Source organism: Trematomus bernacchii, unplaced genomic scaffold, assembly GCF_902827165.1.
Source record: "Trematomus bernacchii unplaced genomic scaffold, fTreBer1.1, whole genome shotgun sequence".
NCBI lineage: Eukaryota > Metazoa > Chordata > Actinopteri > Perciformes > Nototheniidae > Trematomus > Trematomus bernacchii.
In genome coordinates, this window is record NW_022987668.1 from 1623413 (window position 1) to 1642496 (window position 19084).

The 19084-nt window shown below is 40.9% G+C and overlaps 1 protein-coding gene across 1 annotated transcript in view; it reads left to right on the forward strand.

The window, feature by feature from the left end:
* Positions 1-19084, forward strand: part of LOC117487216 (LIM domain-binding protein 3-like) — a 51303-nt gene that overhangs the window by 19680 nt on the left and 12539 nt on the right. The window contains 5 exon segments of the mRNA XM_034135887.1: positions 5114-5265; positions 8619-8679; positions 11591-11772; positions 15376-15416; positions 15419-15518. Coding sequence (XP_033991778.1) covers positions 5114-5265; positions 8619-8679; positions 11591-11772; positions 15376-15416; positions 15419-15518 — 536 coding nt within the window.

The following is a 19084-nucleotide window of genomic DNA, read 5'->3' on the forward strand; positions in this document are numbered from 1 at the left end:
GGTAGCAACATTCATTATCTGCCCGGCAAATCTGCTGAAACAAATGGGATTTTCGGTCTTTGTTATGATAGTGTCTGTCTAACATATTGAGATCAGGATACACAGACACAAACAAGCTTCTAATTTCTACAGGAATGTAACCAGCACTTTTCTGAAAAGATTAAATATGTTTAACTCCAAGCGTTCAGTGTGAGAAAAGTGAACTGATCTTAGGTGAGCCATGAAGCTTCAGCAAAGGGACATGTAATATTTAAAATTAATTACCTCAAGATGAAAGCTGCACTTTTAAAAGGTCCTTGTTTTTGTTTATTTTTAAGATATTTAGGACTGTTACTGTACAGTGACAGCTGCAGAGGTTCCTAAAATGTACAGTTTAATAATCACCCTCTTTAGTGCTGTGTTTTATAGTTGCTACATTTCGTCAATTACTAGAGCCCACGGCCCTTTGGCTTTACTCAGTTAGCTTTGCTACGTTTAATTTGATCCTTGGTGTGCAGGAGCTTTAAAAACCGGAAGTGAACGTAAGCTGAGCAGCGTGTGAGCCGGGCTGTCTGCTGTCTGCTGCTAACTGCCAACAGCTAACGGCTAACAGCTACAGCGACGGCTAACAGCTAACAGCTAATGGCTAGCAGCTAACGGCTAACAGCTAACTGCTCGTCTCCAGGGGGCGCATTTCATTCATGCCACATTACACCCATCCTGTGGAAATGTCAGCCAGATGAGTCATAGTGTCATTTAACATTTATCTGTGAGTGTGTGCGAGTGTGTGTGCATGTGTGTGTGTGTGTGTGTGTATCTAAAGTGTCATCCAGATCTCAGCTGCAGCTTTTTTTGTTTAATCCCACGAACATCTCGTGTTTCCCAGCTGTTTTTTATGACCCCTATGCCAACAAACAGAACAGAAGTTCACTTTAAAAGAAATAAATGCAGATTATTTTGTTTATGAATAGGGTAACATATAACTAATATACAGTAGGCTATATCACCATGAAACTACCCTCAATCATTACTTACCTTAAGACAATTATTTTTTGAAGGTTTCTGCAATGTTATGTTTAAAAATGCAAATAAGGCATTATGTAATGCTTACTTTTGGTATATTTAGGAGAACTCTACAGACACAAATAGAGTTATTAGAATAAACTCCTAAATGTGGATTATGATGTTTTATTTCCACTGGTCTGAAAAAGACATGTCATGGAATATAAGCCTCAAAATTCCCGCTCATGACTTTTATTCTCCGGTCATTGTTCACCTAAATCCCAGCTTTCACTATTTTTAGCCACACTAGCGGCATGCTGTCTGAACTGTCTGCACACTCTTTGGTAGACCGAAATATCTCAGCAGCTAGTTGAGGGATTGTGATGAAATGTTGGACAGACATTCATGAGATAAGATAAAACTGTAGAGGGAAATTCCTGTAGCGAGTGTTCCTGTGCGGAGTGCAAATATAAAAGTACATTTTCTCCTCAGGATGAATTTTTAAACGTTTTAATATGTCCAATACTGTGCCTTGAAATAGCAAATACCTGCAGAATGAATGAGATATTGACCTGTTAATTGTTTACTTATCTTTATCTTAAGTTAGCATTTCATTGGAGGAGATCCAGGCTCTGTCTGTTCCAGTGGCGAGCAGTGACTTTTATACCTAGGCCCTCTGACCATGGATGTATAATAAGAACTGGATATAGCGTGGGAGGCGGGGCCTCATTCATTCCTATGAGAGTTGCTCATTCGCGCATGATGATAAAATGGCGCAACTTTTGAGAGAGCGAAACGTCACAGATTACCCGGCATGCCTGAGAAGTACCCGTATGTGCGCTCATAGCGCATGCGCAACTTTAACCATAACCCCCAAAATGCTCGTTCACATCAAGCACGTCAATGTACGTACACGTAACAGTACCGCACGTTCATGACAGCATGGTAATGGTTTGTTATGATAGATTTGATATTAACGAGGCGGCAGTTAGCAGCTAGCGGTTAGCTAGGAATTATGCTAATTTACACATCAATCGTTATGTACTTTTATATTACGCTGTAACAGGATCTAGTGATATCCAAGCAACAGAGCTTCATTTAGCATGAAAGAATTATTGCACTGTATATATATATATATATATACAGTGCAATAAGCTTCTTAGTGCAATAAGAAGCTACAGGGACGTTAATCTACGTCGGTAATATTAACTTTATTTAATACAACATTTACGGTACAAGATTTAATCATACAGCCCATGTAGTATAATATTTTACAAATGATGAATTACAGCAAACATGTGCAATATATCCATTATTACAGCTCCGTGGGCTGGCAGTAAGGCGATATGGGTCCGTTCTTATTGTGCATCCATGGGTAAAGATAAACGCATGTAGTGCTGAACACGTAACATGAACGTGCCGGGCGGCGCGGTCCCGTGGGTTAGATGCGCGTTCATAATGCAGAGGGAAATAACTCACAGAATAACGTTATTAGCACATTTTTACAACTTGAGGAACGAATGTTTCTAATAAGGGCTATACAAGTGTTCATACTGGGTAGTTTATTTAGTTTAAAAAAAATTATCCAACGATTTACAGACCACTCTTTCCCCATGTAAGTCAATGGGAAAAAGTGTTTCCGGGCCTGGCAACCAAAAGGAAGTGTAGTACCGCCGTTTGGCCAGCACGAATATTTTCATCTGAGTCCGGCGCACTTCCTGGGGGCTTGCCTCTGACCCCCACCCCTTCCCTAAAAAAAAAAGAAAAAAAAAAAGAGTTATTACGTCACAGCGTAAACTTCAGCGGAATATCAAAACAACGGCCCGGGGTGCAAAACACATCAATGAAAGCGACCCTCTACCACACAAAACAACACCTGTAAATAACCCAATTTGTGTTCTTTGAAATTGAAAAGGATATTGCATTGTGTTTGTTACTTTCGTTGCAGTTGTATGTCTTAAAGTGGACCTATCATGCTATATTTGAATAATATAGTGTAGGACCATACCTATATAAGGCATATTTATACTTTTTTCTTTTCAAAATACCAAACCGATCATGCATTTTAGCCATGCCTCATTTCGCTCAATTTGCACTTTTTTTTAGCTCTGCTCTGCAAGGGCAGATTCAGTGAGAACAGCACCATCTACTCGCCTGGCATATGTACTACAGCGTCTCCAGCGCTTTCGAACGGCAATGGCCGTGGCTGTCTCCTCCTGATTGGTGGAGTTGGCCCAATAGCCGTAGCGCCACTGTCCTGACGTCAGGACAGTGTTCAAATCTGGATCAGTTTTTATCAGATCCGTTGCAGCCCCTTTTTTAGAGATTTGGGTATGGAGGAAAATAGAGAGGGTTGTGTTTTCTGACACTTGGTGAGTTCCCTGGAACACCGGGGACACATATTCATGTATAAAAGACGTACAAATGTGCTTTTTGCATGATAGGTCCCCTTTAAGTGTAATTTGGCATGCTTTTATTTTGAAGGCGAGTTTACGCTGTTGACAGGAAGTTGTTGTTGCTATGGAAACAAGAAAAGCTTCACAGCAGGCGGAAAACCCACCCATTTAGAGGGAAGATATGATTGGTCAATTGTACTGTCATTTGACATTACTCTCTCGTTCAGTTACTATAGCAGGCCCTCTGTGAATTCACAGCAGGACCACCAACAGCTCCTCTCTTCACAGTAACTCGCAGAGACGGCTCAAGGAGCGTCTTTCATTTAACCCTTCACATTCAAACAGAAACTGCATAGGTAGATAAGAAGGATTTATTTCTTTGGAAATGTTATTTTAAATACAATTAAATCAAGTTATTTTGGTAAAACTAATGAAAAATATAACAAAAAAATAATATTAACATTATTTTGTAGAATACCTTAGGCCCTCTGAGGGCCTAGAGGGCCCTGACGGCTCGCCACTGGTCTGTTCTTTTAAATCACTTTTATAACCTCACTTCCTAAGAGTGGCTTTCACATTTCTATTACCTTCTCTTGACTATTTTTGTTGGGGAACTGTGTCGTGAACATCACTCCAGGGGTGGATTTTCAGATGAAGGACACGAACACATTAATCATTAAAGGGGACCTATCATGCAAAATGCACCTTTGTACGTCTTTTATACATGAATATGTGTCCCCGGTGTGTCAGGGAACTCACCAAGTGTCAGAAAACACAACCCTCTTTCTTTTCCTCCATACCCAAAATCTCTAAAAACGGGGCTGCAACGGATCTGATATAGACTGATACAGATTTGAAAATAGTCTGACGTCAGTGACGAGGAGCTCCGCCTATATGGCCAACTCTCCACCAATCAGGGGAATGAGAGGTTGCCGTGGCATGGTAACAGCATGGTAACACAAGGCTCGTAACTCTGCCCCCTCCTTTGCAGGGGGGCGTGGTCAGCTGCAGCGCATGCAAAGACAGGGTGGAGGAGAGCAAAATAGAGCGAAATGAGGCATGGCTAAAATGCATGATCTGTTTGGTATTTTGAAAAAGAAAACGTATAAATATACCTTATATAGGTATGGCCCTACAATATATTATTCAAATATAGCATGATAGGTCTCCTTTAAGTTATTGATTCATTCTGCTTTCATTTGAGTGTTTCATGGAAATCTGTGAACCTTTTCACTGAAGCTTATTCGTTATTAAGTTGATTAAAGATGCAAATTGGAGTGACCTGAACCTGTAATCAGGATACCTCTGAAATAAGATGCCACAAAAATAAGGACATGTTTATTCCTTTATGATGTCATAACGATGTTTTGGCTTGTGTAACCATTAGCCAATCAGCAACCAAGGTAACCCCCCCCCCCACCTTATCACCTGAATCTCCTCCTAGAGCACCATTGTGTTCTTTTTAACCAAATATCTCTCAGAGGGGCGTGGGGAGGGGCTCCTTATTTTCATCTCAAGTAACAGACAGAGAATCAGCACTTTTGAAACAGGGCTGAAACAGAGGGGATTATGGGATGCTGCAATGATCTGTTTGGTATTTGGAGTAAAACACTTCAGAGGCAGGTTCTGTATATATCTGAGACCTATAATATATTGATGAAAAACAGTATAATCGGGGACCTTTAAAGATTCTCGGAGCAAACATATGTTCTGACAGTGTTTGTCTTTGTGTTCAGATCACGCCGGGCAGCAAGTCGGCGCAGGGTAACCTGGTGCAGGGCGACGTGATCGTGGCCATCGATGGGGTCGGCACGGACGGGATGACCCATCTGGAGGCGCAGAACAAGATCAAGATGGCCAACTACAACCTGGCACTCACCATGACCAAGTAAGGAACCAAAGACTAAAACTAACCTTTTATCTTCTTATCTGTGCTCATTTTCAGGTTCATATAAGTATTTAGTGTCTCTACTGATTCAAGATTCAAGGCTTTGATTGTCATGTGTACATAGCTACAGTGTAGTTATGACAATCGAAATCTTAGGTCACAGGCTCCTCCTCCAACAGTGCAACACAATAAAACAGATAAAATAGTGCAAGTACATACAAATAAAATATTATATAATACTGGGACATGTCTCCATGCTTTAATGTTCAAAAAGCTCTTTATTGTTCTCATACTGCCTGTGCTGCAGCACCTCTTTTCACCCTCTGTCTGAAACCAGAGCCCAGTCTGCTCTGATTGGTTAGCTGGCCGACTCTGTTGTGATTGTTCAACCGCTTAGAGATGTCCCGCCCCTTAGCCTATAGCCTACATAGTGATGTCACTAAGTAAACAAAGGAATCCAATGGAGGCGTTTCGGGGGGGGGGGGATTTGAGATGTCCCGCCCCTTTGCCTATCACGTACAATGTGTAGCCAATAGAAGCGCGAGTTGTTACATAGTGATGTTTTCCTTTTTGTACCTCAGTCAGTTATTCCACTGGGAATTCTGAAGGATGCAAATAGTTTAACTTGTTCTTTAAATGCAAAATCTTTACTGAAGAGTTACTAAAGTTGTGAGCTAAATGTAGGGCAGTAAATATATTAAGTCACATTCCCCCCCTGCTCTGAAAATAAACTTAGCATGGAGGGTTGTGCTGCATTTTCTGGGAACATGCTGCAGGGTAAACGATGGGAAAAGACTTTGTGCCATCCCTGAAGGTGTCTGACAGACATCTGATAAACTCTGGGAGGAAATGAATGTCTCATAACAGCAGACCCTCGGGGGGGTTGAAGATAAGAAAAAGGGATGAAGATGAGGAGTTTTCTCATCTTGTGTTGTTTGCCTCTGTGTCTTAAAGTGGACCTATCATGCTATATTTGAATAATATAGTATAGGACCATACCTATATAAGACATATTTATACTTTTTTTTTTTCAAAATACCAAACAGCATTTTAGCCATGCCTCATTTTGCTCAATTTGACATTTTTTAGCCCTGTTTTTGCAAGGGCAGATTCTGTGAGAACAGCACCATCTACAGGCCTGGCATATGTACTACAGCGTCTCCAGCGCTTTCGAACGGCAATGGCCGTGGCTGTCTCCTCCTGATTGGTGGAGTTGGCCCAATAGCCGTAGCGCCACCGTCCTGACGTCAGGACAGTGTTCAAATCTGGATCAGTTTTTATCAGATCCGTTGCAGCCCCTTTTTTAGAGATTTGGGTATGGAGGAAAATAGAGAGGGTTGTGTTTTCTGACACTTGGTGAGTTCCCTGGAACACCGGGGACACATATTCATGTATAAAAGACGTACAAAAGTGCATTTTGCATGATGGGTCCCCTTTAAAATGTGCTATACAAATAAACTAACCTTGAACCTTGAAACAAACCTGTGATTATAAGCCGGTTGTGTCTGTCAAACATGGAGTATTTGCATCTCAGCTTCAACTGAATTACAGTTCGACAAATACAAATAATACTTTTCAGACCCTTCATAGATGTCTGGGGTGTGAGGCTGGTTAATGGTTTATTATTTTATATGTAGTCAAGAATATTAGGTAGGTAAAGTTTTACAAGTAACAGTGTTTTTGTTCTTTTTACACATCATGTTATTAAAAGTTCCCATTTTTCCATATACAGCATCAATTCCTTCCTTTCCCCTCAAGAATGTCCATAACGCAAGAAAATAAGACAAAAAAGACAGAAATTATTGATTGTTCAATTATCTAGTCAGTCTATTTTACTTACAATGATGTAAGAAGAATGATGTCGTTTCTAGCATAATAATGACTGTTAATTATTCCTGTAATGAATGTCTCTTTTTTTTAAAGGTCACCTATCATGCTATTTTTAGGCAATAGCATAGGTCTCAGATATATAAAAATATGTAAAAAACATGTCTATGAAGTGTTTTGCTCAAAATACCAAACAGATCACCCATTCTAGCCATGCCTCATATCCCTCTATTTCACTTCCTGTTTCAAAAGTGCTGATTTTGGGTATAAAGCTTTAAAAAAATGTGGGACCCGGCAGCTACTGTCTAAACTAAATACTGCCGTGATGAAACGCCATATCATGGATTATCACGGATTATCTCTGAAACAGTATGGAGCTCAAAGGCTTTCTCTCTTGCCGGTTATACCACAAGGTGAGTTCCTTTTTATTTCATGCTTCTTCACACACATGCTCTCCAGTACAGGTTAGCTCTGAGTGTTAGCGATGCTAATGTAAACACCGACCATATTACGTCCAAAACAGTCGGGCATTGTTTCTGATAGCAACTTTCTGATAGGGCCGTGGGTCCACATTTCAGATATTACGCCATATCGGACGCAAATCTGGATCAGCTCCGTTGTAGCCCCGTTTTTAGAGATTTGGGTACGGAGGAAAAGAGAGGGTTTTATTTTCTGACGCTGCGTGAGTTCCCTGATGTATAAAAGACATCAAAAAGTGCATTTTGCATGATAGGTCCCCTTTAATGTTCGTCTCTTTTTGTGAACGCTGCTCCCTAGAGGATAAATAATTTATAGGAATCAAAGTCAAATCAAAGTTTATTTATATAGTCCAATATCACAAAACACGTTTGTCTCAGTGGACTTTACAGAAACAAACAACAACATTGTAAACAATACATTTATAGGAAAATAATGAAAAGACCAGATAGAGTAAAATAGAAAAAAAATGAATTAAGATACAATAAAATACCAACAAATGTAAGAACCAGGAGGACGAACATAGGGAGTAATCTGAAACCAGCTCTAACTAAAGGCTTTGTTATAAAGGGAGGTCTTGAGCGCACTCTCAAGACTTAAAGGGGATATCGATATCAAGCCCGATTGTCGATTTCAAATGTGTGCTCTAAAATGATATTTGTTAAATTACTATTATCATTATTATAAGCAAGACAATAAATGGCAAAGATATGTAGAAAATAACCGTATTTGAGATACGTTCATAACAAACGTAACGTAACGCTCCTGTGGGTCGTATTATGGGTCGGAACAATCGGCCTATTTGGTCGTATTAGTTGGAGGACTTGTTGATTTTTATATATCTGAGACCTATGCTATTGCCTAAAAATAGCATGATAGGTGACGTTTAAGTCAAACGATATTCTCGAGGATATAACTTATTATTTTAAAATCAGAAATAAAACATACAACATGACAATATATGGCACTTTTTTTAGAAAACATTAAGGTAAATCAGAAGTTATTCAACATGTCAATGATCTCCTCTCTGTTTGTGTTTCTTCCTGCAGGGCGAAGCGTAACGCTGCGATGCCGATACCGAGCGCCTTTCCCATAGTCCCTCAACAACAGGTACCTTTACCCATAATGCATTTCTGCTGCTGCACACAGCTGCACATCCACAAATGCACCTGAGATATTAAGATATAAAACTGATGTAGGAATCCATTCTGTTTGTGTTTAAAAATTAGTGTTATATTTTGCTTTCATGTTTTTAAGATGTTCTTTTTTCCTCCTCAGTGTTTCTTTACTGCTTAACAAATATAAAAACATGTATTTTCCTCTATGTATGTTCTGCTCTGCCAAAAGAAAACACACACTGCTGCTTTATAAGGACACACATATATCGACACACACAAAATCAAACTACTGGTTCATTATGATGTGATGTCGCCTCCTGGTGGCCAAAGGAAGATACGACTTGAAAGTATGATTTTTAGAAAAATAAAACTTTAATAAAGGAGTACTTAACTCAGATAGTGGGAAGACAAAGGTAGCAGAGGTACTGATGATCACAAAAGGACATTTCAACAACAGTGTAATATACCTGTCGTGGCTTCCTTCCTTGTTTCCTTGACGCCTTAAAACAGACATTTTTTACTTACTTTCTTCCTTTATACTTAACTTACAGCCTCCGATGGTTAGATGATGTTATGCGATGTGTTTGCTAAAATAAAATAACAAACTTTTACACATGCAACAAAGAAATAGTCAAAACAAATAGGCAAAACTCAAATAAAATAACACACAACTTGGGTATTCTTTCTGTCTTGATAAGGCTTATATAACGTAATAACTTAAAGGGTAATTGGACGGTTAAAAACTGTTCCTCGACGGCCTCTTTCTAGCAGGTTGCTGCCCATCACTGTCACTTTAGCGCAGGTGCCGTGGGAATTGTTGTCTTTTAAAGTGTGTTGACTACAGACGTCACAATAGGCGCTTTCACACCAAGTACTTTGCCGTACTTAGTTCCCAGTACTTAGTTCATCAGAACTTAGTTCACGCCAGAGATGGAGTACTCGAGTCCTGGACTCGGACTCGAGTCGGACTCGAGTGCCGATTTTCGGGACTCGTGACTCGACTCGGACTCCCGCACTGATTGACGCGACTCGGACTTGGACTCGTGAATTCTCGCGCACGATGACTTGGACTCGGACTCGGACTCGTGAATTATCGCGTACGCTGACTTGGACTCGGACTCGGACTCGTGAATTTTTCCCCCCATGATGACTCGGACTCGACTTGTACATTGACGCTCCGACTTGGACTCGGACTCGGACTCGAGCAAATTTTCTATGGAGTCTGATGTCCTCTATCCTGGCGTGTGCACCGGCTGCGAGGCGAGTTCACGTACTGGGCCCCGCTATTCCAGTCTAAAGATGTCTAGAGACACACCCCGCATCGTGCTGTATGCTTTCACACATTCTGCTTCCACATTGGAAAAGAGCAGCGCAAAATGCTCTATGTGGAAACAATATTGAAGAGAAGGCTCCGTAACACATTACTCTAAACATCGAGTTCAGACATATAGGCTGTCTTGAACACTATCATCAGAGTAACGTCATCTAATCAATACATAAAGATTCAGCCGATAACACGAAAGCATATGGCTACTTAACATGCAGAATGACGTCATTTTGCATGCTAAGTAGCCATGTGCTTTCTGGGGCTAAATCTTTATCAGTAAACCGATTTAACCGGTAAAAGTTCCTTCAAAATAAGAGTCCCGATCTTATTACTATCAAAATAAAAGTGCAAAACGAAAACTTTACCATAGGAAAATATTGGCATACAAATATAATCACTTCTCTAAAAGGTAACTCATTTTAAACATAGTTTATATATAATAATAATATTAATATTAGTAATAAGCTTTATATTTGTATAGCACCTATTACAAGAATTGTAGCCAAACTGGCTTCACAGCAGTTCAATAGACAGATTAGTATAACATTGACAGGATAAAAGCAATGTAGAGGAGCAGCTACATTTCAACACATATATCCATGAAGATTAATACATGAAGACTTGTGACTCGGACTTGACTTGGACTCTTCTTAGGTGACTCGGACTTGGACTCGGACTCGAACACAGGTAATGATGACTCGGACTCGGACTTGACTCGGACACTCCTTGGGTGACTCGGACTTGGACTCGGACTCGAACACAGGTAATGATGACTCGGACTCGGACTCGACTCGGACATTCCTTGGGTGACTCGGACTTGGACTCGGACTCGACTACGACTCTCCCTTGGTGACTCGGACTTGGACTCGGACTCGAAGAGTGGTGACTCGAGAGTGACTTGGACTCGTGAATTGGTGACTTGACTACAACACTGGTTCACGCAGATCGCGTTCACACCGGAATAAGTCCCTGAGGGAGGATTAGGCAAATGAAGCCACTGACGTCACTTCTTCTTCTTCTACTTTGGGTTTACTGGCAGGCCGCAAACAACTTCACGGCGTATACTGCCACCCGAAGTCCCCGGCCGGAAGTCCCCGGAGTTGGGGACTGGCTTCAGTAGAAGCTGCTGGGACTCCCAGCAGCTTCTACTGAAGCCTTCCGAGTAAATCGCCAGAACGCCGACACCTCCTCATCTCCACCACTCCCATGTTTTCTTTTGTGTTGCCATAAGTTAGTCTCTCTCCGTTGGTGCGCTGGGCTAATGCTAATGCTAATAATGCTAATGCCAGCAAATACAATGGCGGCTTCACAAAACTTTTCCGAGTTTTACGGGGCGTGGTTTGCAATCCGCCCAGCCAATCAGAAATGGGAACCTTTTTCTCCCCAGGAAAGTACCTGCTCTCTAGCGGATTTTTTTGGTGTGAACGCAAAATTTCAAGAACTATCGGAACTATACTGGGAAAAGTACTCCGGTGTGAAAGCGCCTAATTAGGTGGCCTTTCTTTGAAAACAAAATACTGGCTCTAACAATATCTATAAGACACCAGTATATTGATAGCTGTTGTTACCCCTGGAGCCTCAGGTGAACGGCCACCTGTCGGCCTGCAGTGCCTCCCCCGGGCCTGCGGGGGCAGACTCTCCGGGCGGGGGTGCGGCGGCGAGCCCCACCCAGAGGAAGCAGTATAACAACCCCATCGGCCTGTACTCAGAGGAGACTCTGAGGGAGATGGCTGCCATTCAGGCCGGGCTGCCTGTCGGGTACGTAGAGTCGCAGCGGAGGAAAATATGGCTTCCTTTGAGCAGCGTTTTCCCGCCATGTTGACCAACACCTCACTCCTGAGACTGTCGGAGAAATATCTCACTGGGTGTTTCTCAATCTTGAGTAAAGCTGCTCCTGAGCCACTGTTTCAAGCATACTACGTCATCGAGTGCCGCCAAAGTACTGTTCCAATGTCCAGCATACTTGGAATTCTACCGAGCCCGGCGTACTTCGTTTGGAGAAATTTCGAGGCCTCGTTTTATGAAGCAAGACGCTCGGAAGACATGTGCTACCAAGCAAGCGTACTCGACATTGAGAAACACCCACTGTGTTGGTAGATTAATACCCGACTCCTCTAACCTTCTGCTGACCCTTGACCCCGAGAAGAAGGAGAAAAATGGGTGCATCAGAACATTCAGAGTCTTAAAAGTCGCACAAAAACAAAACATGGGATGAAAACTGAGTATCATAATAATAATAATAATAATAATAATTCCTTACATTTCTTATAGCACTTTTCCAGATGCTCAAAGCGCTTTACAAATACACATTACACACATATCATACATGTAACGGTCATGTACTGTGGACAATACCCACAGGAGCAAATTCAGGAGTAGTGTCTTGCTCAAGGACACGACAGCTTTACAGACGCAGCGGCGGCGGGTTTCGAACTCGTGTTCCCCAACGCCCCCTTGATCTGATGATCAACACACAGCCCACTGCGCCACTCCGCCCATCTTCACACTTCAAAGTCATCAAGGCGCTTTGAAGTACACATTACACACATAAGAGCACATTTGGATGAAGTGTCTTGCCCAAGGACACAACAGCCTGACGCAGTGGCGGCAGGTTTCGAACTGGAGTTCTCCAACGCCACCCTTGATCTGATGATCAACGCACAGCCCACTGCGCCACTCCGTCCCTATATTATATATTATTTTATATCATGAAATAGTTTATAAATGTTTTATGGTCTTTACTTTCCATTTCCGGCTACTTTATGCTTCTACTCCACTATAAAATGTATCTGATACACGTTATTAAAACAAAGATAATACAGAGTACTGAAGAGAAAAGGGGCTGGTATTAAGGGGAAATGTTGGGTGGAAGATTTCTATATATTTTGTTGAGAAAAACTATTCCCAACATCTCACCTTTATTCTAAAATTGCTAAATTAGTAAATATGCTTTCCCATGTTCCCCCTTATGCCTCTGTAATACACAAATTAAACTACCCATCAGTATATAGAGTATTTAAAATGAGCTCCACAAATGAATCCACAGACCTTGTTGTGAGCCAGGAACTACTTTCTCTCTAGCAGATCACCGGGCAGGAGGAAGTGTGCGTCTCCCGAGCTTCATTATGGGATTCACCTCTTGACCTTTATTTCCTCCCTCTCTCTCTAGGGGAAGTCCTGCTGTCACAACACAACAAACCTTGAAATGTGATTTTTTTTTATGACTAAATCTTCTCCTTTCTTCTGTTTCTTCGCTCAAACGAAGGTTTTCTCTCCGGCTCCTCCAAGTTAGTATCCTCTCTGCTGAGTGTTGTGTGTGTTTGGTCTTTTTAAGGCATGCTTTGTTTCTGAAGTGCTGCCTGTAGACTTTGAATCATTAGTACATCATGTTCCAATAATAGACCAGTAAAATTACTACAAGCAATACGAACATTGGGAATAGTATATTGATTTTCTTGGACAAATTGAGACCATGTTTGCCATCAGCCAGATTTCTAATCAAAACAAATTCCAGCTCAATTTGCAATTTTGATTATGATTTACATTAGTGCTTTTTTGATTCAAAGAGTAAGGTATGTCTTTTCAGCCTGAATGTCTACAAATCATCAAGTTAGGCTTGTAAATAAATCGTTTATTCAACACGGTGGCAGACTAAAATACAAAATGTAATGAGGTGCGTTTTAATTCACCTTTAAACGCATATATTTAGCAGATTTTCTAAATGTTTTGTTGAGAAACAACTCATATATTTGGATAGAATTTGACTTTAGAGAATGGAGATACATTCTTAGTATTGCATTCAAGTGAAAAGTGACAGAAATAATAGTGTAAAAAAACTTAAAAATAAACAAAAGAGAGAAGTTTTAACATTGGTACTCCAACAGTTCCTCAGAGCCGAGCATGTACTGTGTGAAACGGGATATACATGTCATGTTGTCGGGTTTTCAGAAGTTATAAAGGTCGCTTTTGGACATGTTGCCTGTGTTGTGTTGTGCAGAGTGATTGTTGCATCATGGTGGTTTGCTGAGGGTTTCAGACTGGACGGTTGTTGTTGTTGTTGTTCAAAGAGACAAATGAGTCTCAAGAGAGAATACACCTCTGGGTTTTCATTACATTACATTACATGTCACTTGTTAGACGCTTTTATCCAAAGCGACTTACATACTCAATACTGTGGGCAATCCCCACAGGAGCAATTTGGGGTGAAGTGTCTCAGGGACACAACGACATGCTGACTGCAGTGGGGTTTGAACCTGTGCCCCCCTGATCCGAACACCAACGCACTAGTCCACTGCGCCACAGCCACAGTGGTGTTGCATGCATCTTCAGAGACATTTATATATTATTATAAAAACGTAATTTATGACATCCATGCTGTAATACAATCATCTCTGATGCATTGCATTTATTTGCATTTACACAAAGGTCAAAATATGTTTTATGATTGAAAACGCATGAGGTTTATTTATTACCATGTTTGAATTATTAGGCGTGTGGTGCAGTGGGTTGTGCGTTGGTGTTGGGATCATGGGAGCACAGGTTCAAACCCCACTGCAGTCAGCATGTCGTTGTGTCCCTGAGACACTTCACCCCAAATTGCTCCTGTGGGGATTGCCCACAGTATTGAGTATGTAAGTCGCTTTGGATAAAAGCGTCTAACAAGTTAAATGTAATGTAATGTAATATATTATTTTATCCAAGGAAACAGTGTGTATTATAAGACCAGTGCATAAGACCCATTGAAGGGAAAAAAGCGAATCAAAATCGCACTATTTAGGAATGTTTCTTTTTTATTGAGAATCGGCATTTGTATTAAAAAAAATCACATATTTACAAGAAAACTCAGACATTTTTGGAGATTAAAGTCACAAATCCACAAGTTTTTTTAATCAGAGTGTACAGAAGAGTCCTCTGCATATAATTATGCACAAAAATGAAATCCTAATATCCCAATTTATCGCCTCAGTTGCTTTTTGTTGCCCCCTAGTGGCATAAAAATGACATCTTGGACTATAAGATTATTGCAGTAAAGATAGCTATTATAGGAATTCAATGTGTTTATGTTAAAGTATAAAGTAAAACTGATCCCACATACTTTTAAAATAATATGGAAAAGCACGCTGTCGTTCTGATTTGATAAACGACGGCTACAGGACGCCATTTTGACCTTTTTTATTGGAGGAAAGTGAACATTTTTGTGAGCATGATTGGCCTGGATGCTTCTTCTTTTTAACACCTTCACACTACACACACACACTCCTCGTGTCCTACCCTCACACACACCCCTCAACCTTTCCCACCTCCAAACCCCCCCCCCCTCACCTCACAGCACCAGCTTCAGCCCCCCCGGCCCCCCCCCAGAGGCCCATCCGAGGTGACGGCCCCCGGAGGGAAGGCCACCATCATCACGCGCAGTACAACACCCCCCCATCAGCATGTAACTCTCAGGACGCCATCATGGACGTGATCGCAGGGCAGACGCAGGGCATGGGGCACGACGCCGGGTAAGAGCACCTTCCTCCTCCTCCTCCTCCTCCTCCTCTTTCGCCTCTTCATCATCCTCTTCCTCCTCACCAATGTCCCGTCCTTCCTCCTTAATCATCTTCTCCTCTGGCGTCCTTTTTACTCGCCATATTCTTCCCGCCATCCATTTTTCTTCACACCAAAGCACCATCCATCTTTTCCTCTTCCTCCTCCTCCTCCTCCTCCTCCTCCTCCTCCTCCTCCTCCTCCTCCTCACCATCCCCATCCGTTTACTCCTCTTCCTCACCATATCTTCCTCATGATCTTCTTTACAATTGGGTTTATAAACAATCAATTTTCAAAGACATAATTACCAAATATAGAAGTGTTTCATGTCAAAGACATCATTATTTTACATTTTGTACAACAGCTTAAAGGTGGGGTAGGTAATTCACTTCAGAAACACTTGTTATATTCCATGGAATGCTCTTAACATCCCGATAGCAATGAATACATTAAATGCTTTGACAATAAATACATAAAAATATTTCATCTGTGGAAGCCGTAGTACTGTAAAAAGTACGACCAATCATCTGAGCCGGCCCGGCTAAAATAACTGGATGGCCTACCTGCCTGTCAGCCTTCCATCTGTGCACAAACTTATCTTGTGCCCTCATTGGTCATGTGCACGTTTGTGTGTGTTGGAGGAGGGGCTCTGTAAGGAAGTCTGAAGGAAGGGGCAGATTCTAGCGCACTCGAGCTGGTTTCTCCATTCTTACCTACCCCACCTTTAAAGGTAGGGTAGGTAATTTTGGAGAAACCAGCTCGAGTGCGCAAGAATTTGAAAATACACAGCCGGAAAAAATCTGCCACTTCCTTACAGAGCCCCTCCTCCAACACACACGAACGCGCACATGACCAATGAGGGCACGAGATAAGTTTGTGCACAGATGGAAGGCTGACAGCAGGTAGGCCATCCAGTTATTTTAGCCGGGCCGGCTCAGATGATTGGTCGTGCTTTTTACAGCGCCACGGCTTCCACAGATGATATTTTTTTATGGATTTTTTGTCAAAGCACTTCAGATATTCATTGCTATCGGGATGTTAAGAGCATTCCATGGAATATAACAACAAGTGTATCTCGAGCCGGTTTCTCAAACTTACCTACCCCACCTTTAAATGTGGAAATTAATTAAAAAAAACTCAGTTATTTATTTGTTATTTTTGTAACACCTTTCTTCCTCCTCCTACTCTCATATTCCTCTTTAAAATTATACCATTATACCAACCATTTTCCAATTACCAAATGCTGAGGTATCTTACAAAAAACAAATTTACGTTAACAGGAAATATTAAATTATATATTTGTTAAATAAACAGAATTTAAAAAAAGTAGTTATATTCAATAAAATAAATCATTTACAGTTTAGATGAAAATATTTTGCAGTAGTTCTCTCTGCAGCATTGTATCTCTGGTTGCTGTTGTTGTTGTTGTTGTTGTTGCATTCCTCTTCCTCCTCTGACACTTACAAAACATTTTTCCATCCTGTTGGAAAATTGCTCCTGGATCCGTGCTGCAGTGTGTGCATGAATTAAGAAATGGCTCTTGTTTTCACCTCTGAGAGTGAAAATGAAATTACTACAGACGTCTACACACACTTTTACACCCTCATACACCGCCTTTAATTAAAATACCACGAGCTCCACTGAGAAACCAATCACACTTGCTGTTCGTCGCGCTGCGTCAAACTCTCATTCACTGAGGAACGCTCAGAATACAAAACTAAACTGACAATAAGCTGGGTAGTAAAACTTAAATGAAAGAAAACCGAATGTTCTGAGACCCTTTTTCTTCTTCTGGTATCTGTTCATTATGAGTCTAACAAACATCTAATACTAGAACACAATACAACATGTTTTATACTCGTGTTCTTCATGCAAGAATGTCTTTAAATGCTGTTTTCAGCCTCTCAAACATGAAGATTTACTGCTTTTATCATTTCTATTTTATTTAGATGACACCTTTATCCAAAGTCACTGACAATGAGCAACAAAAAACAGTATTAAAGTGAAAATCTGTGGTTTTTGGAAAGAGTAAACAAGACATTTAAAGACATCAACTTGAACCCTTTTTTTCTGATGATTTTTAGAAAAATATTGTGAATATTCAATTCATTTATACTGAAAATAATCCTTAATTGCACCCCTAGAAGGATTTAAATAACTATCGGTACCACTTTACAATAAGACTGCCCTTATAAAGGGTTTACGAATAGTTTGTAATTCATTTATTAATTAGGTTGTGAACACTTTATAAATCCTTAATAAGCTTTTATAAGACATGAGATAAACAGGGCAACTGTGACCGGTTGCTTGCCAAATAGTGAGCCCACATTGATCTGCACTGCTAAGCCTTATATTGGCTACCTAGCTTACTTCATCTCCTTCATCAGCCAGCATCCTTGGTATCTGTTGCTCACTGAGTTGATTCTCGCTAAGTAGCCAATATAAGGCTTAGTCATCTTGCCAAATAGTGAGCCTGTGTTGATGTATGAAAACTATGTTAGAACTGGTTTATAATGAATGATTAATAAAGTGTTTACAACCTAATTAATAACCTAATAAGAAACCCTTTATAAACCCTTTATAAGGGTAGTCTTATTGTGAAGTGGTACCTCACTATCTTCTTCTACTGAAGGTGTATAACTGTTTATTATGTGTATAACAAGAATCTTATAACACTGAAACACGACACAAACGCTTCTATTTTGCAATATATTGTAGTAATTTCCCTTTAAAAAATGTCAGAAAATACATTTTTCAGCTTCTGAAATGGTTTATATATGAATGATATCATATTAAGGAGAATATCTTTAAATGTTGAGGACTTTGAGCGTCTGCCAGACATTTAACTCTATTTTCTGAGATTTTATAGAAAATGTGTCCTAAAATAATCCTTAGTTACATTACATTACATGTTACTTGTTAGACGCTTTTATCCAAAGTGACTTACATACTCAATACTGTGGGCAATCCCCACAGGAGCAATTTGGGGTGAAGTGTCTCAGGGACACAACGACATGCTGACTGCAGTGGGACTCGAACTTGCTATCCCCTGATTCGAAGTCCAGCACACTACCCACTGAGCCACAGCCTCTCCCAGTTGCTGCCCTATAGATATTTAAACCCTTTAACTTCCTCTCCTTTGCAGCTTTATTTAAATCAAGTCATGCAAAATCAAATCAACACCAGCCCAATATTGCTTTCTTTTGCACCATCAATCCAAAGTATTACTTGCGTGTTGTAAAAACATTTTAGCGCTGCAGGTCCTTCCTTAAAATCAGCTCAAGCTTTACTGTCTGACCTGGTTTGGTGTGGTTTGGGGGGGGTTTGCAGTCCCGTTAAAGAGGCTCTTATAGACAGCGACTCGCCGGTCTATCAGGCGGTTCAGAGTGCAGAAAAGGACCAGGATGTTGGTGGGGGGGGCCGTCGCAGCACCACAGCCAACATGCAGTCCAAGACCTTCAAAGTCCTGGCCCTCGTGACCGGCACCGAGGCCGGTAAGTCTGCAGGTTACTTTGATTTAGCGTAAAATCTCATATAAAGA